Source organism: Schistocerca piceifrons, chromosome 3 (genome assembly GCF_021461385.2).
Source record: "Schistocerca piceifrons isolate TAMUIC-IGC-003096 chromosome 3, iqSchPice1.1, whole genome shotgun sequence".
Lineage (NCBI taxonomy): Eukaryota > Metazoa > Arthropoda > Insecta > Orthoptera > Acrididae > Schistocerca > Schistocerca piceifrons.
The window spans coordinates 679440413-679466800 of record NC_060140.1 but is presented as its reverse complement, the minus strand read 5'-3'; the positions used below and the strand labels follow the sequence as shown (position 1 = coordinate 679466800).

General features: G+C 43.6%; 1 protein-coding gene across 1 annotated transcript in view; it reads right to left on the bottom strand.

Moving 5' to 3' along the window:
* LOC124787862 (cationic amino acid transporter 2) overlaps nt 1-26388 on the bottom strand; it is a 437092-nt gene that overhangs the window by 155424 nt on the left and 255280 nt on the right. Inside the window, exon 3 of the mRNA XM_047254825.1 lies at nt 12984-13218. Coding sequence (XP_047110781.1) covers nt 12984-13212 — 229 coding nt within the window. The 5' untranslated portion in view covers nt 13213-13218. The remainder of the gene's footprint in view (nt 1-12983; nt 13219-26388) is intronic.

Genomic DNA, 26388 nt, shown 5'->3' with positions numbered 1-26388 from the left:
GCTGCAGTTATGGACAGTACGGCTGATCCCGGCGGAGGTTCGAGTCCTCCCTCGGGCATGGGTGTGTGTGTTTGTCCTTAGGATAATTTAGGTTAAGTAGTGTGTAAGCTTAGGAACTGATGACCTTAGCAGTTAAGTCCCATAAGATTTCACATACATTTGAACATTTTGAGCTCTAACATTATAGTATGTTTTAAGTGCAGAACAGCGTACTGTAAAAGTGCATGTGTTTATGTTCTCTCTTACCAATAACTTCTTGGTGCTGACCGCTGACACTAGGGCAACTGAAAAAGAATTGATAGCGTAGTCGATTTATGTAAAACGCTTTGGACTGCATTCATCTGAAGCTCCATAATTCATGAAAGTCACGCGTTATTTCTTCATAACCATCTGTTGTATCATCACAACACTTCCACATCTGCCACATCTACTATACATCGACAGAGGTGCTAACCTCCGCGACGTGTGCACGTCTGGAAAGATCTTGTGCACTTGGATGGGCGTAGTAAGAAAGATTAGTGCAGAATGCTCACTTTGTTCCTTAACCAGACGTGGAATGTAGCAGTCTACTTCTGGTCAGTTGCAGATTAATTCGGTGACAGTGTTGCAGAGAAGGTTCGTCAAAAAGAATGTGAGGTTATATTTCAGTCTCTAACTTTATCTTAAGACTGCGCGAATGCTCTGTGACTACCATCTGCAGAGGGAAAGAGGAGCAATCGTAATCGTAAACTACGCACCATGATCGAAGTGCTAGAAATAGGTACATCACTGTCTGCAATATTTTGGTGTATATGTTCGAGAATTAGTAATGAACAGACGCACCGCACAGTTACCTATGTACATTCGCAATCTAGTATATGGTGCTTGCAAAGTAGAGGGGGGGGTTGGTTTTAACGATGATACAGAAATTGGGAAGCGTTTTGGCGCGTCATTGATTGGTGTTGAAAGTATGGAAGAACTGGTAAAATTGCTAAAATTGATCGAAATATCAACTTTGATGTTTGTTACAGTACATCGACTGTGTCTTTTCCATCCCATCCGTCCAATAGTATGCTATTTATTACCAAAAAATGATTGACATCTCTTGTTTGAGATGGATAAAGATGGTTCAAATGGCTCTGAGCACTATGCGACTTAACTTCTGAGGTCATCAGTCGCCTAGAACTTAGAACTAATTAAACCTAACTAACCTAAGGACACCACACACATCAATGCCCGAGGCAGGATTCGAACCTGCGACCGTAGCGGTCGCTCGGTTCCAGACTGTAGCGCCTAGAACCGCACGGCCACTCCGGCCGGCAGATGGATAAAGAGTCTTGGTGGAGGGGCAACACCTTCTGGGGATGGCTAACACCAAAACAGTGATTGCGTACACGACTGCAGTATGAGGAATCAGTCGAAACGGAGCACCAAGACATCTGCTACCCTGTCGCTGTGAAGGATGAGTTTAAATGTAGAAGAGTCATCAATCAGCTTCAGACAGCTGTTTGGACACGCTCCACAGTGCCACAAAACTCTTGCAGTTTCCTTGTGTTGTGACTGTCTTTCTTCAATCATTGTGTGTGTGTGTGTGTGTGTGTGTGTGTGTGTGTGTGTGTGTGTGTGTGTGTGTGTTTTGGAAGCAGCAGCAACATGATTTACACCTTGTGATGTCCAGTTTGCTGTGAGAGCCAATGGATCAAAACATGTTAATTTCAATTTAGAACCTGACACAGACCTCGAAGTCATGGAGGAAAAACAAAACGTGTGGTGGTGTACAAAGCTGTAGTCACACACTTTTTGACCATGGTACAGCAGATAAAGTATCAAACAACAAAACAGGCACCATCTCTTGCGACTGATAGTCTGGAGGATATGGTCCTCCTACAGTACGGGCAATGAAATTTTACACTGGTTTGTGCAGGTGACTTCGATCACTGGTCATCTGCTCCAGTGGATGAGTACCTACATATTTAATAGGATCACCACATATGCTTGATGCCAGACACAGATTGTATTTGTTTTCGATATGAATATATCGAGTTCTCTATCAGATGAAGTTAGCGATTTTTTTTTTTTTTTTTTTTTTTACAGGGTGTTGCGTGGGAACTAACTTACTTAAAAACAAAACAAAAATCAGAACTCAGAGTGTGTTATAGACATCAATTTAATTCTTTTTTTCTCTACAAAAAGTAACGTGTAAAGTTTGTTCCATTAAGCTTCGAAAATGATACCATGAAGGTGGCCTCCATTATGCTCAATGCATTTGGTGAGTCGAAATCGGAAGTTTCGGTCCACTTTTTCCAACATGTCTCTGTCGATGTTGGCAACAGCAACACGAAATTGTTCCGTAGCTCAGCCAGGGTCTGTGGACGATTGGTGTACACGAAGGATTTGAGATAGCTCCATGAGAAAAAGTCGCATGGCACTAAATCTGGCGAGCGTGCTTCCCACTGGAGATCACCCCTCAAAGAGAAGAGTGAGTCAGGGAAGTGTTCGCGCAACATGGTCATCGATGTTCGTGACGTGAGAGTTTTGACGCCATCTTGTTGGAAAGAGACAGCAACCACATCAATTTCTTCAAATTCTGGGAGAAAAATCTGTTCAATCATCTGAACATAATGCTCAGAAGTGACCATCACTGCCTTACCGTTCTCTTCGAAAATCCATGGTCAATAATGCCAACTTTAGATAGCGCACACCAAACTGTCACACGTTCTGTACGCAGGGGCTGTTCAAGAAGTTCTTGGGGGTTCGTGCCACTCCAATACAGCATATTTTGATTATTCACACAGCAATACAAATGAAAATGTGCCTCATCGCTGTGGAACACTAAGGCGTCATGAGGCAGCTCATTGATCAAGGCTTCACAAGCATTTTTCCGTGAAACAATACACGATGATGATGAGTTGGGTTGAGGGGGCGCTCGACATCACGGTCATCAGCGCCCTGACGAAAAATCAACATGAAGTCTCATGGGTGGGGATGAAGGCTGTCCCCACATGCAGAGCAGTTTATTACTAAAGTCTGCCGCCCTTCCCCACCAGTTTAGGGATGAGGCCTGTTAGTTCACAAAATTTCACCACTCTGTTAACACTGGTATCGGTATCTGCGAGCACGGTGAGCAGATCTCCAGCGAGACCAAGGGTTGCCCTATTATCAGTATGCAGGACACACGTAGCCACAATATGCTGAACTGAAAGCCACAAACTTCACAGAAAGGTGATATGTAAATAGGCAGAAAATAGCGCCGTGGTCAGCAACGACTATATAAGACAATGAGTGTTTGGCGCAGTTGTTAGATTGGTTATCCTGTTACAATGACCGGTTATCAAGATTTACGGGAGTTTGAACGTGGTGTTACAGTCGGCGCACGAGAGATGAGACACAGCATTTTCGAGGTCGTGATGAAGTGGGGACTCTCCCATACGACGATTTGACGAATGTGCCGTCAATATCAGGAATCTGGTAAAACATCAAATCTCCGATATGGCTGTGACAGGAAAAAGCTCCTACAAAAGCAGGACCAACGACGGCTATAGAGAATCGTTCAACGTGACAAAAGTGCAACCCTTCCGCAAATTCCTGCCGATTTCAACGCTGGGCCATCAAGAAGTGTCAGCGTGCGAACCATTCAATGAAACATCATCGATATGGGCTTTCAGAGCTGAAGGCTGACTCGTGTATCCTTAATGACTGCACGACACAAAGCTTTATGTCTCGCCTGGACCCGTCAACACTGACATTGCACTGATGATGACTGGAAACATGTTACCTGGTCGGATGAACCTGGTTTCAAATCGTATCGAGCGGATGGAAATGTATGGGTATGGAGACAACCTCATGAATCCATGGACCCTGCATGTCAGCAGGGGACTGTTCAAGATGGTGTTGGGCATGTGCAGCTGGATTGATGTGGGACCCGTGATAAGTCTAGAGAAGACTTGACAGATGACACACATGTAAGCATCCGGTCTGATCACCTGCATCCCCTCATGTCCATTTTGTATTCCGAGGCACTTGGGCAATTTCAACAGAACAATGCGACATTCCACACGTCCAGAATTGCTACAGAGTGACTCCAGGAACACCCTTCTGAGTTTCAACATTTCCACTAGCCACCAAACTCCCTAGACACGAACACTGTTGAGCACATCTGGAATACCTTGCAACATGCTGTTCGAGAGAGATCTCCACCTCTTCATACTCTTACGGATTTACGGACAGTCCTGCAGGATTCATGGTGTCATTTCCCTCCAGCACTACTACAGACATTAGTCGAGATCATACAACGTCGTGTCGCGGAACTGATGCGTGCTCGTGGGGACCCAGCACGATATTAGAAAGGTGTACCAGTCTCCTTGGCTCTTCGGTGTACATGTGGCTGGTTTCCTAGGACGTCTCTACCTGGGGTGCAAGGTGCATGGTGGCTGTAGCCTGTACCTGGAACGACTGACATTTCTGGCTTATGGCAGGAGCTGTCCGAAGTGGATGGGCTGGAGTACAAGAATTAGAATGCAGCTGGCCTAATCATGTCGCCCTATAGGCAGTTGAATTGTGAACTAACACTCAGTATGTGTTTGACAGCCCTCGTGGTCGCATGGGTTCTCTGTAGAAATTTGAGAAGATTCAATACGGGCGTGTGTTTGCACTGGTCAATTATTCCCTCTCATGCAATTGTCCAGTTAACTGTTTCGAGATACTTTCGTCTGTATTTGGTTGAGAGAAGATTGATCGTGATGTGTGTGTTTGCATCTAGATGGTGAAAGACAGATGAAAGAAACGTTTGTTGGTTCTCTGGACATGAGAAACACCTTAGTTGACTTTGCAAAGTACGAGTATGATTTGGAATCTTATATCACTGACATCAGTATTCGTTAAAAAAATACTAATAGAACTACCAGTTTCCTCTATTTATTCGAGCTTTCACAGAAGCTCTCGCAAACGAGATAAGTTTCTAGTTACTAAGTGGTTTGCAGCACGTTCCACCTCGCTAAGGTTTCTGGAGAAATCATTTGCACTCTTTATCTGTGTAACTATACTGTGCAGGCGATCGGTAGGATACTGCTATGTGCTTGATATCGGGAACTATCGCGTAAAAGGTATGATAAACTGGCGAACCATGTGAAAATGCATGTTCTTGTAATCTCACGAGTACGGAGTGGCTGTAGAAAGCATGGCAGCGCGCAAGCAAGCAGATAGGGGCCAGAATCAGCAGCGCCTTTGTGCCGATGGGAACCAGCCCAGCCTTTGTATACGTTCGGAGAGTGACAGTAGTCCAGCGAGGGTGCTCTCATCGCCCGTCAGGGCATCGTATGCGGGGGCAGTTGACTCGTGACCGTTGCCCGCAGTTGCCCGCAGTTGATGACCGACCGACCTCGCGGGAAGTATCCGGTGCTGCTTTTTTTTTCTTTCTTTCTTTTGTCTGTCTTAGCGGTATATTACGACTGTCTGGTGCCCGACAGCTATATGCAAGATGCAGAAGTGATGATTTTGTATGGTGCAGGATACGAATTGTGTTTACTACACTGATGTGGTATGTGGTCATACAGCCAGCTTGGAGATCGATTTTACGCTGAAAAATTGAAACTTTCCTCGACAGTAGCAGAGCAGTGTAATTGAGGAAGTGTCTTTGGCGATAGTTTCCGCATTCCATTTTCTGTAGACCTCTTTTGCAGGGTTTAACTATCAGCGCAACATGACTGCTGTATTTTTTTTTATCTCCACAAAATAGTATTGCTGCTGAAAGTCTCGTAATTTGTCTTTCTTCAGAAAACGACGGACAGTACTGCACAGCGGCGGCGGCAGCGGCGGCAGCAGCAGCAGCAGCAGCAGCAGCAGCAGCAGCAGTTTGGCTGGTTAATTCAGTAAGAACCAAGCAGAATGCCCCAATCACAATAAATTCCATGACGTCAGAATGTCACAAGACATCCTTTGTATGGGGCACAGGAGCCTCTACAGACTGCTTCGAACAAGATGGGGGGCAATGTATCAATGGGAAGTTCTGTGACGTCTGAGAGTCACTTGATGTCTTCTTTGTTCAATGTTCAGACACACGTCCAAGCAGACCATCCTCCTCTGGTTACGTCAGGCAAGATGCTGCCCCTCACCCGCCATTGTGGCTTTAGAGCATCTCCAGACCAGCAGCTGTAAGATGTCGAAAATTCCCCGAAAAAAGTCCAGCCATTTTTCTCGTCTGTAGGACAGTGCTTCGAATTTTGTTTGTGTACTTGTTCTGATTTTCCCGTCGTGCTTTACACCAGTGTGTGCTTCAAGAAGTGAGAAAAATAACGTCCCTGACTCCAGCAGAAGCTAATATAAACTAAGCCCACTTACCGTTTCGGAAACTGATGGAGCAAAATGAGATTTGCAGCTAATACCGGTTTCGGGATGTTTCCCACAAAAACGTGTGAAGCGTCTCAGGAAGGTTTCACCAGTGTGCAGCGATCTTTTAGGGTGCATGTTCGTGTGTGGCGGTATACACCGCAAAATTGACGCAAACTACTGTAGAGCGATCTTTTTTGAAAGTATATTTAGAGACTTATTCAGTCGGATTCGCTAACTCCTGAAGCAGAAATTGCTCAAAGACAAGTGTATTTCTCGCAAAAGCGCGCAAAGTGTCTCTGGGATCGTTTCAAAAGCGTATCGCGATCTCTTTTTTAGAGTCCGTGTTCAAGGGTGGCAGTGATGGTATTCCTCGGAATGAAACGTGTGATTGTCTTAAAAACACACACACACACACACACACACACACACACAACAACAACACGAATTGTGCAGGGGTGCATTTAGTTCCTGTAATATGTTCAAGTTGTGTATGTTCCAATATTCCGCACATTGCTTAAACACCAGATGTAGTAAGTTCCGAAGCAGTTCGTGTTCAGCGATAAAGGATATTAGCGTGCCAGGGATGGAAAGGAGTAAGTACGCGACCGCTCCTGTGGCTCCCGCGTGGCAGTGCCGTGAAACTGGAGCGTAGCCTCTCTTCCAGCGGACGCGGAAGAGACTGGGGTGAACGTCTCGCCTCTTGCGCTTCGGAAGACTGACTGGACTTTTATCGAATGCTCTATAGCTACGGCAAGCATTTATCAGTATGAGTTGTCAAGTGTAACTTTGTCCAACCCTGCTGCTTATTCATTATTTCATTAAGCGTGTTCGTCTTCATCAAATGTCACTGCTATCAACACAGTCCTCAGCTGCATAGTTACAACTAATATACCTTTTAAAACTACTACTTCTCCAGCACAGACATCTCATCTACTGAACGTAGTAAGCAAGTACGTCCATCCTCCCAGTCCTACAGCTGGACATAAACTGAGCCCCTTCCCGTAATTTTTTCCCTAGCCCGCTTTCTTGGATTACATCACGGAAGGAGAGAGGGGGAGGGCCGATAGCGCCCTCTGGTGGCGGTGTTGTGAGCAAGGTCAGTTAGACACTGGACATCATTGTGAACACACTGGATGGAGCTACTGTTTGTGACAGCTCAAATTGTTTAAACAAACAATGCATACAAAATAAAGACTTATTTCCATCATATATGGTAGCCTATCACAGACAGTCTTTTCCCACCAATTTCCACATGAGAGAGAGGAGAGTGGGAGGTAAGTGGGGTGGGAAGGGAAGGGGGGTTAGGTTAATGGAGGTAGCCCAGTTGACCTATTTTCCCGCCAAAACTTGAAATTCCCGCCATGTCGTCACTGTGACACATCTATGACAGGCATCTTAGTTCCACCATCTTGAATAAATTTGGCAACAGCGCAGATTGAGGGTGCATTATGGTATACTTTAATCACAGTGGCATGCGGACAATTTACAAACTTGGCTTTCGGGGCAAAGATGGAAGCATTTCCGAAATGGCTAATGGTCATACACTTTCGAACGTCAGGTAAATCACTCCATTTCAGTATATTGGCAACGATTGCACTGTTTTCCGTGTCCCCTGTCACGCTTTATACACGCTCCACTGCCAGTGCTGCCACCTGCCAACTACGACTGGTTATTGCACGTTAACGTCGAACATGGGTGGTGGTCACATTAATATGACTGGACTGTATACAATGTACAGTCAAATGAAAACGAATGAGATCGAAAGCAATTAGGTAAACTGTTTATTGGAATGGAATTTCGCCTTATCAAGACCCCTTTTTAGTTTTGATTTCGCCCAAACTTGTTTGATCACTTTTTGTGCTATCTGAAATGGGTTTGTTTGTTTATTTATTTTCTTTCTCAGATGAAGCTACTGGTGCCTTGCATAAGGCGGAAATCCTCTCCAATTTTCTTAGCAAGCACGGAAATAAGAAGAGCTGCAACATTCACAAGATGATCATAAACTGTTTATTATTTAGAAAATAACCCCCATGACCGTCAATCCATTTATACCACTGTGAGACGAGTGAATCCATATGCACACATTCTTGGTATCTTCAGTGTGATTTCCATATCTTTGGAGCCCTGAAGAAAGACATTCGTGGCCGTCGAGTTGCTTCAGACTAAGAGGTGCGTGGCTCGGTACAACCGCGGTTCTGTAGGCAACCGTGAATAGTTTCGCATGAAGGAATTTACCCTCTTGACTCATAGGGGGCTGAATGTGTAAACAGCTCTTGCTATTACTTACAACTTACTCACTTATCTAACAGTTTACCTACTTGTTTCCCTTATTTTACTACGTCTGTCCCCTCAGGGACACATCCATGTCCGAAGGAACAGACACTCATGAAGATCCGCGGGCACATTAGTTACTACTAAATTTATTCGCCTTTTGCGAATTCTTTGACATCATCTGTATCAGGTATAGATATATTACCTGTTAACACGGAAATTTGTTCCAGACCGGGACCCGAACCCAGATTTCCTGCTTACCGGGATCGGCCACCCTAACCTTTTCGGCTGTGACTACATGCTTCCCGGACCGCACCAAACCTCCGTAAGCCACACTGTCTACAGCGCCTAATGCTCACAACACTAGTTATTTTCCCTAATAGGGAGATTTCAACGTTATCATCGTCGTTTAGTCCATCTAGGCTCTCAATAGTTTACAATGTATCTTTTTTCAGACAAGGCATATGGAAGTCTGGATTGGTCCAGGAAGCGTGAATGGATGGCCAAAGTGGTTAAGGCGACCACTCACGATAAGCGGGAAATTTGCTGCCGAGTTCCGGCCCGGCACAAACTGCCATGTGTCGCTAGTACGTGGTACATCTATACTCGATACAGACCATGTCAAAGAATTCACAATCAGCAAATAAATTTCGTAATAGTTTTTTTCCATCTGTATATTTTACATTTGACTGCTCCTTATATTTCCAGTTCTAGTGTGGTGCCACAGTCTCCAGTGATTGGATATAAAACTTTATAATTACATAAATTAAAAAAAAATTCATTTGAAGCTAAAAATTCAGTTTGCAAATTGGCGTATCAGTTTTGTGTGTTCTGTGAGGGCTGCTGATAGAGTACAAATAGGTAATGGTGATGATACATATGGATGCATTTTTCCCTGATTTTGGTGTGTCAATATATAATTACATCATAAATTTACTAATTATCGCCAATATTGTATCGCAGCTTATCGATACTGCCGGAATCGGTGCGACGCATATTCCTGTGGGCGCAGCGACCGGCGCTTTGAACATCGCCGTCAATGAAGATCGCCATGACGACGTTATAAAACGCGGGCATCGTGCACCTTGTTTCTAGTCGAGATTACCTCCGCGGCCTAACGTAACACCGAGTTGTTGATAATTAGCTCTACCAGCAAACAGACAGTGGACTTAGACAATGTCGGGCCTCTGTTAACAGCTAGCCGCGGCTGCCTCAGGTTGTCGACAGTGCAGCATTTCTTCACCCGCTAGTTGAGTACAATACATTTATTTAAAGTGCGCTTGTTCAAATAATCTTCCGCTTGCCTGTGCAGATTTCTAAGGCGACAGATCCCCTCTGCTACCTTTCCGCTCATTTATCATTAGCAGCGAGGACGTAACATCTGGCTCCTCGGAAGCTGAAGTTTACCGACTCTCATCAATACAAATTTGGTGATTCGCGTTAAAAGTAGTCTTTGTAGGAATTTTAACACTTACATGTGAAGGCATGTTTGGCAAGTTAACGTTCTCCAGGGCTTCTACCAAAACTTCTGCAAAAGATACACTTAGGTTGATCCTAAAAAGTAGTTCTTGAGTGCTGAGGCTTCAGAAGCTCGTAAAGGTTGCAGCTTTCAGCGAGCAACAATTCAATTCAACGATCTTGTAGCTCAGTAATCCAGGAACACTATTATTAAACATTACGATGCCAGCTTGAAAGTACGACCAGACTATAACCACCAAGTCATCTACACAGCCATTGAGATGTTGCTAAGAGATCTGCTACAGTCATATCATTTGAGAGATACTCCCCCCTCGCTCTCCCCCCTCCCCCCCCCCTCTCTCTCTCTCTCTCTCTCTCTCTCTCTCTCTCTCTCTCTCTCTCTCTCTCTCATGCAATTTTCTGTTGCTTACCGAGCAGTAATTTCCGCTCCAACTGATCCAGCAACCCGTAATGTTGAAAATTTTTAACACAATTTGGCATTGACTTCAACGCTATCACATTACGAATAACTGAACGAGCTTGTAATGTCTCTTTAGTAGAGGGCGTTTTCAACACATCTGTGTCTCTCTCTATAACTTCTTACGTGTCCTTTGGTTCTATTAGTAGTTCAATGATGATCGCAGTGATTAGACGAGAGGCAAAGATTAATTTCGAGATGTAGCTGATGCCTGGATCATAGAATGGGAAGCTGTATGGCAGCTGCTCATGTAATAAGAACAGACAGCAATGAGTTGAGACATGACACTAGGTATAGCAGCAGGTCATCTTTGGTCCATTAGTAGTGTGCTAGGAAAATGTAGTTAGTCACCAAAGGACACCGCTTTCAAAATACTTGCGAAACCTATCCCAGAGTAGCGCACAGTGTGTAGCGCTGATCGGGGGATTGAACACATTCAGAGAAAAGCAGCACGAGTTATCACAGGTTTGTTTAACCCACGGCCCGAAGATAGGCGCCAATTATCCTGCAGAGACCTACTCACGAAGTTTCAAGAAACAGTAGTAACTGAAGAATCTACAGAGTGGTTATAATTAAACTTCCGCCACTTCATCAAGCGTAGACGGGAAACTGTATACAGTATGGGTACCTAACTTTATAGGAATGATGTTCAGAGTGTGTGCTGCAAGATTTGCGTTGCCAGTAGTGTTAGCATCACAACTTGCCGTTGGGGGTCAGTACTGGTACAGCGATGTACGGTTCAAACACAAGCATCAGTACGCAGTACAGTTACAGACAGTCAATGTGGCTCTGGGCAAGGTGAACAGTGCTTTATTCGTAAAGCCGTTCTATCGAAACAGCAATAGTGATTCTTGAAATTTTCTCGGCGTAATGGGTATTCTATGAAGTTTCGAGCTTTCAGCCGGATTATATAAACTTCTTGCCACGATATTTCAGCTGACAAACAGTCAGCCATATTCACCAGATAAGCGTTGTGCAGAGGTAGTGCAAGTAATCTCCCGCAAGCTTACAAAGACTTATATAAAGTTACATTAATTACGAGGGGTGTTTAAAAAGTCCGTGCAAAAATAAAAACTACTTACGTGTTTGAGGTAAACCTTTTTTATTTTTCGACATAGTCGCCTTTTAAACTTATACACTTCGTCCAACGCTGTTCTAATTTATTGATCCCTTCCGAATAATAGGAATTGTCGAAGTCTGCAAAATAGCTGTTAGTTCCTGCAATCGTTTCAATAAAGTCTTTGTCCCACCAGCCATTTCTTCAAATTAGAGAACAAATAGTAGTCTGAGGAAGCCAAGTCTGGAGAATAGGGGGATGTGAAATGAGTTGGTATCCTATTTCCAATAATTTTGCGATTAAAACTGCTGAAGTGTGTGCCAGTCCATTGTCGTGATGGAAAAGGACTTTTTTGCTCTCCAATCGCCGTCCAATCGCCGGCGTTTTTCTTGCAGCTCGGCTTTCAAACGGTCCAATAACGATGAATAATATGCACCTGTAATAGTTTTACCCTTTTCCAGATAGTCGATGAGGATTATCCCTTGCGAATCCCAAAAGACAGTCCCCATAACCTTTCTGGTCTTCGCCTTTTTTGGTGCAGATTCTCCCTTGGTAACCCATTGTTTAGATTGTTGTTTGGTCTCAGGAGTATAGTAATGTATCCATGTTTCATCCATAGTGGCGAAATGATGCTTGAAGTCCTGTGGATTCTTCCTGAACAGCTGCAAACCATCCTTGCAACGTTTCGCACGATTCAGTCTATGGTCAAGCGTGAGAAATCGCGGAACCCATCTTACGGATAGCTTTATCATGTCCAAATGTTTATGCAAAATGTTACGTACCCGTTCATTCGAGTTGCCCACACAACTAGCAATCTCACGCGCCTTAGCTTTTCTGTCATCCGTCACCATATCTTGGACTTTATCAATGATTTCTGGAGTCGTAACCTCCACACGGCGTCCAGAAGGTTCAGCATCACTTGCAGCCATATGGCGACTCCGAAAATTTTGAAACCACTCAAACTGTTCTAATCTAAGGTGCAGAGTCACCGTAATGTTTATCAAGCTTCTCTTTAGTCTCCTGAGCCGTTTTTTCTTTCAGAAATTAATGTTTAATCACCACACGAAATTCTTTTTCGTCCATTTCTTGACAATCACTCAACTTCCGGGGATTCACACGAATTCGAAACACAAAGAAATAGATCAATATGGCTGAAACTTGGGAGTTCTTTGCAAAGATGCTACTAACTAAATGTGACCTCGATACGCACCTCTGGTGCCATCTCTCGGACTTTGCGCGGACTTTTCAAACGCCCATCGTACATGTGCAGAGGCGCATTTAGGCAGTCAAGCTTCCAGTACTCCAGACACGAATGGTATGGGAAGAATCCGTAAAACAAGGTACAATGGAAAGTACTTCCTTCTGTGCAGTTGACAACTCTTTGCGGAATGTGTATGTAGAATTGTGCGGTACCTGCAAAGGCGGAGGCAATGGCGGCGACCAGGAAGGAGATGGTGACGGCGGGCCCCGCCTCATCGCGCGCCACGGCGCCGGCCAGCACGTAGACGCCCAGCCCCAGCGTCGAACCCACGCCGAGCAGCGTCAGGTCCAGCACGGACAGGCAGCGCGACAGCTGGCTGGAGGACACCGCCTCCGCGCTCAGCGTCTTCTGCCGCGACAGCGCCCGCAACGCCGTCCACATGCCTGCCTGCAACAGTGGCACACTGACGCTCAGCGCTCCATCAACACCACGACATATTATCAAGTTTCATTTAGAGTAGCACATCAATGCTCGGCGCTCCATCTACACCGTGACACCCACAGTATTAAGCTTTACTTAGGGTGGCATACCAATTCTCAGCCCTCCATCTAACCACGATACCCACAATATTAAGCTTCGTTCACAGTGGCACACCAATGCTCAGCACTCCGTATACAGTACGGTACACGCAGTATTAAACTTCGTTTACAGCGGTACTCTAATGCTCACCACTCCATCTACACCACATTTCCCACAATATTAAGCTTTGTTTACCGCAGTGCACCAATACTCAGCGCTCAATCTACACCACGATTTCCATTGAATTGAGCATCGTTTACAGAGGCGCACCAGTGCTCAGCACTCAGTCTACACCATGATGCCCACAGTACCGAGCTCCGTTTACAGCAGCACATCAACGCTCTGCAATCCATCTACAGCACAATAAGTGCACTATTAAGCCTGAATGAATTTTCACTCCGCAACAGTGTGTGCACTGGTATTAAATTTTTTGACTGATTAAAGCTGTGAGTCTGACCAAGATTCGACTCGGGACCTCTCCCTTTCGCAGGCAACTGTTCTGCCAACTGAGCTACCCAAGCACGACCCACGACCCGTCTACATAGCTCTTTACTTCCGCTATTACCGCAGATGAGGCTGGTAGAGCACTTCTTCGAAAAGGCAAAGGTCCAAAGTTCGAGCCTCGATCCGGCTCACTATTTTAATCTGCCAGGAAGTTTGAGTATTAAGCCTGTTTTACACGAGCGACTTTCTGGCCAAAATCGACTACTTCTTGTGAGTGCACTTCATGCTCTTGGATGCAAATCAGGAGCCACTCACATTCGCGAGTGATTAGTGATGTCAACGATCAACTGACTGCATCAAGTGTGGCGTTTTAAAATCTTGACTATGCTACAGTCTGTATATGCGCAGAAATGGGAATGTAGCATCGTCCAGTGGTCGAGTATCTGGAATCTTTCTGAAAGCAGGAAGATAGCTGTGGGACTTTTAATCATTGACTTTGTAGTAGTTAGAAGTTTAAGCCTGTCTTGCAGGTCAAAGCGAGATAGTCTATTCTTATTTAGAATTATTTTAGAAGTGTAGCAATGTCGTGCCGTTTTTCAGCACGCTCTCTATTAGTCGCGGTCCTCCGATTTTAAAAATGTGCGCTTTGCAACTTCTCCAGTCAGGAGGCGCTTGCGAGCTGGAAAAGGGCGCTGCCTGTCTCTTGAGTGGGCAGCGGCGCGCTGCAAAATAAGCGGTATGTTTCTGATGGGAACAGCAGCAATGTGGCGGTGGACGGCTCTCTCTGTCTGGGCCGAATAAGCGTCAATGACGCGGCAGAGGACGAGGGCATGCTGTGTGTCCTGCATGGGACCGTAGTGCAGATCGTATGGGGCGGCTCCTGGCCCGGACAGTACGCTCGGCGCGTTGCTTATAAAGTTATTGTGGTACGGTGGTTGTATAAAGCCACAGAAACTTTAGGTCATTAGCACAATACTTTGGTAATTGACTTCCACGTTTTCCTTTAATATCTGGGTATGTTATTTTTCCGATACTCTCTGTTGCCAGTTAATTTTGTCGTCACTCCAGTTATTGCTAATTTTGAAACTAGGCTGCTGATATTGAAGCCCATCTATTTGAAGACAGAGTTTGATTTATTAATTTTTATGAAGTCAGTTTTCAACTATACAGACTTCGTAACTGTTAATGTTTTCTTTTAAATTGCAAGCACTTCCAAATGTTACAATTATAACGAAGTAGTGGCGGCTCATGCAAAATCTTGTGTGTGTTGTAATGTGATTTTCTATATCCCTTTCACTTACAATGTTAGTAATCGTAACTAAATTGAATATATCAATTTTACATATATAAACTGACCTGTTTAAACATATTTATATTTTATAATCAATCATTTAACATTTTTAGAACTAAAATGAAAAATATTGATAACAGCAGGAATCGAACGCCAAGTCAACGAATTACCACTCCATGCAGTAAACAACCCTGCCACAGAACCGTTACAAGAGTTCCTCTAAAAATACTCATACACTATCCTTGCACAATATGCTATACACAGCTTCAATGAAAAATACTGACCTGGCGCTGGGAGCAATAAAGCAATAGTAGTGCCATTGGAGACGACATCACATGAGAGCATGAGCAGTCGAAAACAGCTGCAACGCTTGTCTGAGTTGATCGTAATGCGGCTGACTATAATTTCAGCACTCGACACTGATTTCTTAGTTATGGTCTAGAGAGTGCTATAAAACACCATTCCATCCATGTTATTTGCCTACCACCACCCATTCGAAGAGGATGGAGTAATTTTAGTGCAGTTTCCAGCTAGCATTTCAAGTGACATGGCGTAATTTTAGTGCAGTTTCCAGCTAGCATTTCAAGAGACATGGCGTAATTTTAGTGCGACTTCTGGCTCGCATTCGAAGAGAGATGGCATACTTTTATTGCGATATTTACAGTGTGTTGCAGCACATTAGCACGTGATAACCGGCCGCCACTGATTGCAAGCACTGTCTTGTAAATAAAGTTGGATAATTTTTAACCAGATGCACTTGATCACAAGCGAAGGCAGCCTTCCACTCGCCAGGCTCATTACTTGGCCTGTTAATTACTGGTAAATAGACTGATGGAAAAAAAAACGCAGAACCTGGAAATAATTAACGTTTCTAGAGTAATGAAATATCGGGAATACTTTTTCTACTTAACCCATGTAAGTTATAAACATTGCAAGATCACAGGGTAATGTAAGGTAGCACAACAGACCGAATCCCCAGATTGTTTGCAATCAGAGTGCGTGGGATAACCACAAGAGTGCTCTTGCTATCATAAGAAATTCCAGTGTGTCTAACACAGAAACAGATTGGCTGTAGGCCCTCAACTGTCGTCATCCAAACCCAAAAGAAATCCGTTGGAATTCGATTACTCGATAAATAGTACAATTATCAAGGCTGTCAATTCAGCTAAGTACCTGGGTGTCAAAATTACGAACAACTTCAGTTGGAAAGACCACATAGATAATATTGTGGGGAAGGCGAGCCAAAGGTTGCGTTTCATTGGCAGGACACTTGGAAGATGCAACAAGTCCACTAAAGAGACAGCTTACACGACACTCGTTCGTCCTCTGTTAGAATATTGCTGCGCGGTGTGGGATCCTCACCAAGTGGGATTGACGGAGGACATCGAAAGGATGCAAAAAAAAGGGTAGCTCGTTTTGTATTATCACGTAATTGGGGAGAGTGTGTGGCAGATATGATACGCGAGTTGGGATGGAAGTCATTACAGCAAAGACGTTTTTCGTCGCGGCGAGATCTATATACGAAATTTCAGTCACCAACTTTCTCTTCCGCATGCGAAAATATTTTGTTGAGCCCAACCTACATAGGTAGGAATGATCATCAAAATAATATAAGAGAAATCAGAGCTCGAACAGAAAGGTTTAGTTGTTCGTTTTTCCCGCGCGCTGTTCGAGAGTGGAATGGTAGAGAGATAGTATGATTGTGGTTCGATGAACCCTCTGCCAAGCACTTAAATGTGAATTGTAGAGTAATCATGGAGATGTAGACATCCTAACCGACACAGGGCTACCACTGGCACCGAAGCACAACCAGTTTTCATCACAAAAAACAACAGAAATCCACCCTGCCCTCCAATGAGCTCTCGCTTGTCACACTGAAGTCGCAAACGGCGGTGGTTTGTTATCAGTGGAATGAATGCTATACGCCGTCTGGCTAGGAGCTGTCCTTTAAGTAAACTATTTGTAACAGTTCGTTGTGTCACTTTGACGCCAACAGCTGCTCAGATTGCTGCAGTACGATGCACCAGAACCATATGCCGAACACGATTGTCTTCCTTCTCTGATGTGCCACGTGGCCTCCCAGAGTCCGATTTCCTGCGACAGTACATTCCCGTGACCACTACTGCCAGCAACCGCGCGCAGTAGCAACATTCCTGCCAAGTCTTTCTGCAGTATCGTAGAAGAAGTACCGAGCTTCTCGTAACCCTATTACACGACCTCGATCAAACTCAGTGAGCTCTACCATGATGATGATGATGATGATGATGATAATAATAATAATAATAATAATAATTCCCGTGGAGGCCCGGGAAAAGAATAGGCATCCGGTATGTTCTGCCAGTCGTGAAAGGCGACGAAAAGAACAAACCACTAATAGGGCTAACCCCCCTTTTAGTGTGATTTGTTGGTTCAGGACAGAACTAAAGAAGCCTCGGACAAGCTCCGTCATGGTCGGGGACGACGCTTGAACCCTATGCCCGCCCACAATGGTAACGACACTGCTAGCCAACTGGAAAATGATTCAAATCCAAATACAGGTGTTTTGCAGCATATGCTTCCTGCAACCACCCTAGAAGGAAAACGAAGACAGAGGATGAGATGGTCAGATGAAGTTAATCGACACCTCATGTTCTGTTATTACCAAGCAACAAACCTAGGAACCAACACAACTGGATACAGATCACAAGTATACACAACATTTATTACCAGATACCCAGAATTAAAATTTTTAACAGAACAACGACTAGCTGATCAGATCCGTGCAGTAATTAAAAATAACAGGATACCCCAGTCAGAATTAGAAAACATCAAACAACAAGTACAACAAATACTGGAACAAAATAATGTGCAATCAGAAGAAGAAAATACAGTAATGGACTCAAACATCCCAGAGCAAACAAACAAAGAACAACACGCATCAATTAAACAATCAGAGGAAAACGAAATCTTAAGACAGCCACCAGAACAAGTACAAATAGAACACGAAGTGACACACATGTTAGATATAGAAGAAAAATTTCAGCTGACATATATAGAATACAAAGACACAAATACAGACATTAGACCATTCTTGCATAGACCGTCAAATAACCCACAAGTCGAAACAACAATAAAAACTATCAACACAATCATACACAACAAAATAAATGAAAACACAACTATGGAAGAGTTACAACTACTGGTTTATAAAGGAGCACTCACTACACTAAATATACACACTAGGCAGAGATCAGAACCAACCAACACACAGAAGAAACCCACAAAACCAGCATGGCAACACAGGCTACAGATCAGAATAGAAAAACTGAGAAGAGACATTGGACAGCTAACACAATTTATAAGAAATGAAATGTCAGAAAAAAAACGAAAAAGGTTAGGTAAAATCTCACAACAAGAAGCGATAGAGCAATTAGATGAAAAGAAGCAGAAATTAAAAGCATTGGCCAAACGACTTAGAAGATAAAAAAAGTGAAAATAGAAGGAAACAAAACCAAACATTCAACACAAACCAAAAGAAATTTTACCAGACAACAGATAACACACACATTAAAATAGACAATCCACCAAACATAACAGACATTGAACACTTCTGGAGCAACATATGGTCAAACCCAGTACAACATAACAGGCATGCACGGTGCATACAAGCAGAAACAGATACATACAAGATGATACCACAAATGCCTGAAGTGATAATTTTGCAACATGAAGTCACCCAAGCAATTAATTCTACTCACAATTGGAAAGCCTCTGGAAAAGATAAAATAGCAAATTTCTGGCTAAAGAAATTCACCTCAACCCATTCACATCTAACTAAATTATTTAACAGTTACATTGCACACCCATACACATTCCCTGATACACTTACACAGGGAATGAAACCTAAAGATCAAGCAGACACAGCAAACCCAGCTAAATATCGCCCCATAACATGCCTACCAACAATATACAAAATATTAACTTCAGTCATTACACAGAAATTAATGACACATACAACACAGAACAAAATTATAAATGAAGAACAAAAAGGCTGTTGCAAAGGAGCACGAGGATGTAAAGAGCAACTGATAATAGATGCAGAGGTGACATATCAAGCTAAAACCAAACAAAGGTCGCTACACTATGCGTACATTGATTACCAAAAAGCTTTTGATAGTGTACCCCACTCATGGTTACTACAAATATTGGAAATATACAAAGTAGATCCTAAATTGATACAGTTCATAAACATAGTAATGAAAAATTGGAAAACCACACTTAATATCCAAATAAATTCAAATAATATCACATCACAGCCAATACAGATTAAGCATGGAATATACCAAGGAGACTCATTAAGTTCTTTCTGGTTCTGCCTTGCTCTGGACCCACTATCCAACATGCTAAATAATACAAATTATGGATACAATATTACTCGAACATACCCACACAAAATCACACGTCTGCTATACATGGATGATCTAAAACTACTGGCAGCAACAAATCAACAATTCAACCAATTACTAAAGATAACAGAAGTATTCAGCAATGATATAAATATGGCTTTTGGAACAGCCAAATGTAAGAAAAATAGCATAGTCAAGGGAAAACACACTAAACAAGAAGATTACATATTGGATAACCACAGCGACTGCATAGAAGCGATGGAAAAAACAGATGCCTATAAATATCTAGGATACAGACAAGAAATAGGAATAGATAATACAAATATTAAAGAAGAACTAAAAGAAAAATATAGACAAAGACTAACAAAAATACTGAAAACAGAATTGACAGCAAGAAACAAGACAAAAGCTATAAATACTTATGCTATACCAATATTGACCTACTGATTTGGAGTAGTGAAATGGAGTAACACAGACCTAGAAGCACTCAATACACTTACATGATCACAATGCCACAAATATAGAATACATCACATACATTCAGCAACTGAAAGATTCACATTAAGCAGAAAGGAAGGAGGAAGGGGATTTATCAACATCAAAAACTTACATTATGGACAGGTAGACAATTTAAGAAAATTCTTTATAGAACGAGCAGAAACTACCAAAATACACAAAGCAATCACTCATATAAATACATCGGCTACACCACTGCAATTTCATAACCACTTCTACAACCCTTTAGATCACATAACATCAACAGATACGAAGAAAGTAAATTGGAAAAAGAAAACCCTACATGGCAAGCACCCATATTATCTAACACAGCCACACATCGATCAAGACACATCCAACACATGGCTAAGAAAAGGCAATATATACAGTGAGACGGAAGTATTCATGATTGCAATACAGGATCAAACAATAAACACCAGATATTACAGCAAGCATGTTATTAAAGATCTCAATACCACAACAGATAAATGCAGACTTTGCAAACAACAAATAGAAACAGTAGATCACATAACAAGTGGATGTACAATACTAGCAAATACAGAATACTCCAGAAGACATGACAATGTAGCAAAAATAATACATCAACAGCTTGCCTTATAACACGTTCCCACATACAAGTATGTACCACAAAATAAACTGGAGAATGATTAATACAAATTATACTGGAACAGAACCATTATAACAGATAAAAAAACACCACATAACAAACCTGACATCATACTCACCAATAAAAAGAAGAAATTAACACAACTAATCGAAATATCCATACCCAATACAACAAATATACAAAAGAAAACAGGAGAAAAAATTGAAAAATACATCCAACTGGCTGAGGAAGTCAAGGACATGTGGCATCAGGATAAAGTTGACATTATACCAATTATACTATCAAGTACAAGAGTCATACCACACAATATCCACCAGTACATCAATGCAATACAGCTACATCCAAACTTATATATACAACTACAGAAATCTGTAATTATTGACACTTGTTCAATTACCCGAAAATTCCTAAATGCAATGTAACATATACAGTACAGTTAAAAGGAAGTCACGCTTGATCAAGGTCCGCGTCACCTTCCATTTTTAACCAGACATAACGTCTGAGAAAAGAAAGAAATAATAATAATAGCTTTATTCAACATGGAATGGTACACTGCACGTGTACAGGGAAACAATAATGATTAAAGTTATTTGTGCAATACACGAGACACATTCTTCTGAATACGTCATTAATTTACAACAAAATTGCAATATGTTTACTGATTTCTATTCACATAATTGCACAAAGCATTTGTTGTTCTTCATGTAAGTATGGTACTCTTCTAATGTGTAGAAAAGGTGTTTTACTAAAAATTTCTGAAGCTGATCTTTCAGTTTAATTGTAGGAAGAGCCATGACTGCACTAGGCAGTGCATTAGCTAATTTTATACCTGCGTACTGAGGCCCCTTTTCGTAAAGTGCTGTTCTGTGGCTGCCAATGTAAAATCTTTCTTTATTTCTAGTATTGTACTGGTGGAAATCTGAATAAGTGTTTGGGTGTAGTCTTTTCACAAGCAATATGGCTTTTAGAATGTATGTGTTTGTAACAGTTAACACCCCTATTTTTGGAAACAAGTTGCGACAGGATGGAATCTTAGTCACCTTAAAAGCAGTCTTGACTAACATCAACTCATCACGTCCAATCTCAGAGGTAACCAACGCTCAAGACAGTTACAGCGTGTATTTAAAGCAAACCAGATTTGCACTTTAGTGGCGCTGTTAGCGCCTCTCTTACGCGAATGGCGTGAAATTTTAATAGATACCATCTTTCAGATGTAGAAAGACGCCTACCAACTTTATTTTATGTCACGCAACTCGTGGGTGTTTCGATTTCTTTTCCGTCGGTATATTGTATGACCTTATACGCCTTTTACATGGTAGAGAATTAATCTGGGTCAGCCAATGAACGTTTCCCATTAGATCTGCAGAGAAGGACATTCGCCGCGGGCGCCCGTAGAAAATTTTGCGAGGGGCGGGGGGAGGAGGAGGAGGAGGAGGAGGAAGAGGAGGAGGGCAGGAGGTGAGAGGAGGAGGAGGAGGAGGAGGAAGAGTAGGAGGGCGGGAGGTGAGAGGAGGAGGAAGAGGAAGAGGAGGAGGAGGAGGAGGAGGAGGAGTAGGGGGGCGGGAGGTGTGGGGAGAGGAAGAGGGCCAAAAGCCATCACTCTCCCCCTTGTGTACGCCTGTGTAACATCGCGAAATTTGCCTAGTTTGTAGCACATCGCTCAGATTTCGTACATTGGAACTCCGAGGACGTATGAAAGAAACGTTCCAAGGTGAACTGACAAGTAATCGGCCTGACACGACCAGCCGCGATTACTGCTACATGTTTCTATCATCTTCGCTGCCAGCGGTAGCTGGCCTGAGGGCTGACACCGTTCACGTCGTTTACCTCACTAGGGGCGTCCATGAACACTGTGCCAGAGTCTCACAACGCACCGACTCCTCTTAACCGCCTACAGATAAAGTGGAACCGGAGCCATGTCACGAAAGCAGCTTCTTTCTGATTGGGCAAAGCATGTACTACTGACATGTACATTACAATCCTTTCCACTCCGGACATCGTCACACAATGCGTTTTGTGGCGCGTCTGTCACGGCGTAACAGCGGTATAGAGACTTATCATTGTACTATAGTCTGAGTGATAATTATCTAATAGTATATGACACATTTGATGAATGCTCTTGCAATAGTGGCCGAAACAGTGGTTCATCTTATACGACGCGGTCAGCAACCCAGAAGTATTTCATGGAAACACAATTTGTGTTCGCCTCTAAGGTGGCGGTATGTGGAAAACTGTGAATTCAGGAGCATCGACATATGTATAGCAACTCTAGCTTTGTGGTATGAACGTATGTCCTGTTGGAAAATACCATATGCAGTGAGGAAGACGCCGTCAATGAAATGATCTAGGAGATGAGTAATAATAGCCTACAGACTCAGTATAGAGCATTTGTGGTGCCTTACCGAACACCCACATACCAGGCAGGTTTCGTTGAAATATCCCCAACTTGTGTAGATCTAGCTATGCACATGCCAGGAGACACTATCGATGAGATTCTGGCAGAACAGTACTCATGTGATTCATGCCAGAACCATTAAGATCCCATGTCATCAGGAGTCTAACTATCGATGCTGTTGGCTCAACAAAAGCATTCATAGAGGTCTTCTAGTGAAGAGCCTGATTTGAAACAATGTGTGATGAACTACGTGGTGCGAAACATTTGTGGCTTTCCTATCGCTACACCCCACAATTACTTGGGCCACACATTTTCCACCTATTTTGCTTTAGAGAGCGGTCCAATTTTCGACGACCACATTCTTGGTTGCTCATGCACAGGCAGTTTAGCCGACGTTAGCCGACTTCCGCAAGTACCAGAATAGCCCCAGAAGATACAACGTTGCTCATTCCTCCTCCCCCCCCCCCCCCCCCCCCCCTCGACACTCGCTACCATCTTCTGGGTGATCAGTTTGCTCTCTGCTTCAATCATGATAGTAACTCATTTCTTGTTTTCTGAGTCGACCACAAGATTTCTGTGTCATTTTTACTCCCACGAAACAGGGTTGTGTGCTATCCGTGTAACCTATACGTGCTGTTCCCCGTGCTAAGTTTGTGGCGTAATATTACGCTGGACCAGAGAGAATGTCGAGTCGGCCAGTGGCCACTTTTTAAGCATCTTAATTAATGCTGTCAGTGCCGTTATGCAAAGGACTGTTGTTAGGCATGCCCATGTAGCACGCCAGTAATGTGTTTTGCTGCCCCGTCGGAAAACAAGATTGCAGGTAACTTCAGATTATGATGTCCACGGAATATCGAGGACAACGAATCCGTAACGACAATGCCGCAAGCAAAGCACTGCAATCCGACAACAGCTCCAGGTAACACGCAAATCACCCACGCAACGATACAGGACAGCAGCAGTACAAATAATGAAATAGCAGCTTATGTTTGCTTACCGGCTGGAACGTGTGAGTTCACTCGTATTTGACTGTCACATGACATAGCCCGTATTTACACTCGGTAGTCACAATTTTTTGAAACGAAGATATGAAAGAACCCTCTTTGCTAAAGAAGACACACTACTCACCAGCTATGGACGTCTCCAGCTGAGGACAATCGGAATGAAATGAATGTACTGACAACAGTGGGATAACTATGGGAACGGCGCCCATGGTGAACTTCTAAAATGTGCACCCGTCACCTCTCACACGCACCCCCCCCCCCCCCCCCCTCACACCTTTCTAAGCTCCTCTACCTTAGAGAAAAACTGTTCTTTCACCGAGCTTTGTATCAAGGATTAGGCTTCCATAAGGTACTACTTGCATACATTGGAGTACTGTACGAAGAAGGAAGTTCACTAAGCTGGCAGCAAGGTACCAAACCTCCCCAGGAGAGAGGGGGGGGGGGGCCGAGGGTGTCAGGGGTGGCGGGTCTCGTGAAGGCTTGGCTCAGATGAGAGTGTCCACCTCAGCTCAGTTCCAGATAAATGGCAGGAGCAGCTTCATGCAGGAGTGGTCTCCTTGCTGACATGAGCAGTTTCTTATAAGGAGGGGTAACTCACCATTTCCTGTTTCAGGTGCGACAGTCTGATTGTCACGGATGTGTTCATAACGTCAGGGCTTGGCTCCGCGCTGCCCGAATTGGTAGTGAGGTGAGTTTCCTGTCAAGGCGATCAATCATTTGTTTTCCGAGACCCCCATTTGACTCGGGGTATACAGGACGACAACTGGGTGGTCAGTTTGGCTGAGATGAAAAAGAATCAAATGGCTCTGAGCACTATGGGACTTAACTTCTGAGGTCATCAGTCCCCTAGAACTCAGAACTACTTAAACCTAACTAACCTAAGGACATCACACACATCCATGCCCGAGGCAGGATTCGAACCTGCGACCGTAGCGGTAGCGCGGTTCCAGACTGTTGCGCCTAGAACCGCTTGGCCACTCCGGCCGGCGATTAAAAAAAAAGACCTTGAGTAGTGGATAATATCGGAATCAGAGGGTAGCATCGATTAAGTGCTTGTACACTTCTGATTAAGTCACTGCATATCAGATATTGATAGTGATCTTTCTCCTCGATCAAATGGAGGACTCTGGAAACAGTTCTGCTGAGAAGATATACAGATAATGTAGTTCCTAGCTATTGATACACGTGGAAGCATACACTGTCGTTATGATATCTTTAGAACCATCGGTACAAGTGATTTCGGCGCCTTGGTCCTCTCTGATAAGAAAGATATGTTGATGGACAAAGTGCGAAACGGCAGTTTTAATGGTGTGGAAGAGATGTAGCCGCATCTGTGGTCTGATGCGCAACAGCGAGGAGTGCGTGAGTTGATCCAGTGGATACTGTCAACTGTAGGAAGAGAAAGATCTCTGGAGAGGATCATAGTTTAGTTCCGGTTTTTAATGCCCGGGTAAGTTGAGAGTCAAGGGGTCGGAACTCCTGGGAAGGGACAAGATACTATTTTGTGTGGTTAGGAAACTGGCGGCCAATGGAGGTACAGCTGAGTAGTGTTTGGTGACACCGCAATGGCAAGGGTAAGATCCCACACTCCGCCAGAAGACTGTGTACTGAGCTTGTTCAGAAAGCCCCTAAGGCAAGCCTTACCCCACATAAGCTGGGTGTAACAGTTACAATACTGATGGGGCCGCTGAATCACACACTTGACACCCATAGTCCAATTGCGATAAAATTTAAACCCTATAGAAGAACAATAGAGTTGAGCTATTTTTGGCCCAAGATGCGTGACCAGTAAATGGAGTGCAACATGTATCTACAGGGTGAGGCAAATAAAAGTGACCTGGAGAACAGAGTTCCAGGATACAAAGAAACACAGGGGAAGAAAGTAAATACAGTAGTAGCGTGACCATAGCAGATGTTGAAAGTGACCACCACTCATTTCGTGGCACTTTTAAACGCTGGTCAGCAAGTCTGCTGCAGTTCATACAGAATATGAGCGTTGTTGCGATACACCTTAGACTTGAGGGCTCCCCACGCAAAGTTATCGCACACTGGCAGATCAGGTGACCTGGGCGAACAGCTAGAGCTGCAACCAGACTGACCTCTGCTACCAGTTCTTGTCAGGCGAGAAGATCGCGTAAATGTGCTTCAAGGTCTGGCCAGCCGTATGGACAGTTGCTCCATCCTGTTGGAAGTAACTGTAGGTCTTTTCCTCTTCCGTTAATGCTGCCACAAATAGCTTCAAAATGTTGGCAATGTAACGCGCCGAAGTCAACGTCTGATGAAAGAGAATGGTACCAATAATATGGAGTACAGACACTGCACACCAAACCCCACCCTTTTGATCATGCAATCGTGTTTCACGGAAGTTATGCGGATTCTCCGCTGCCCAGAGCCTG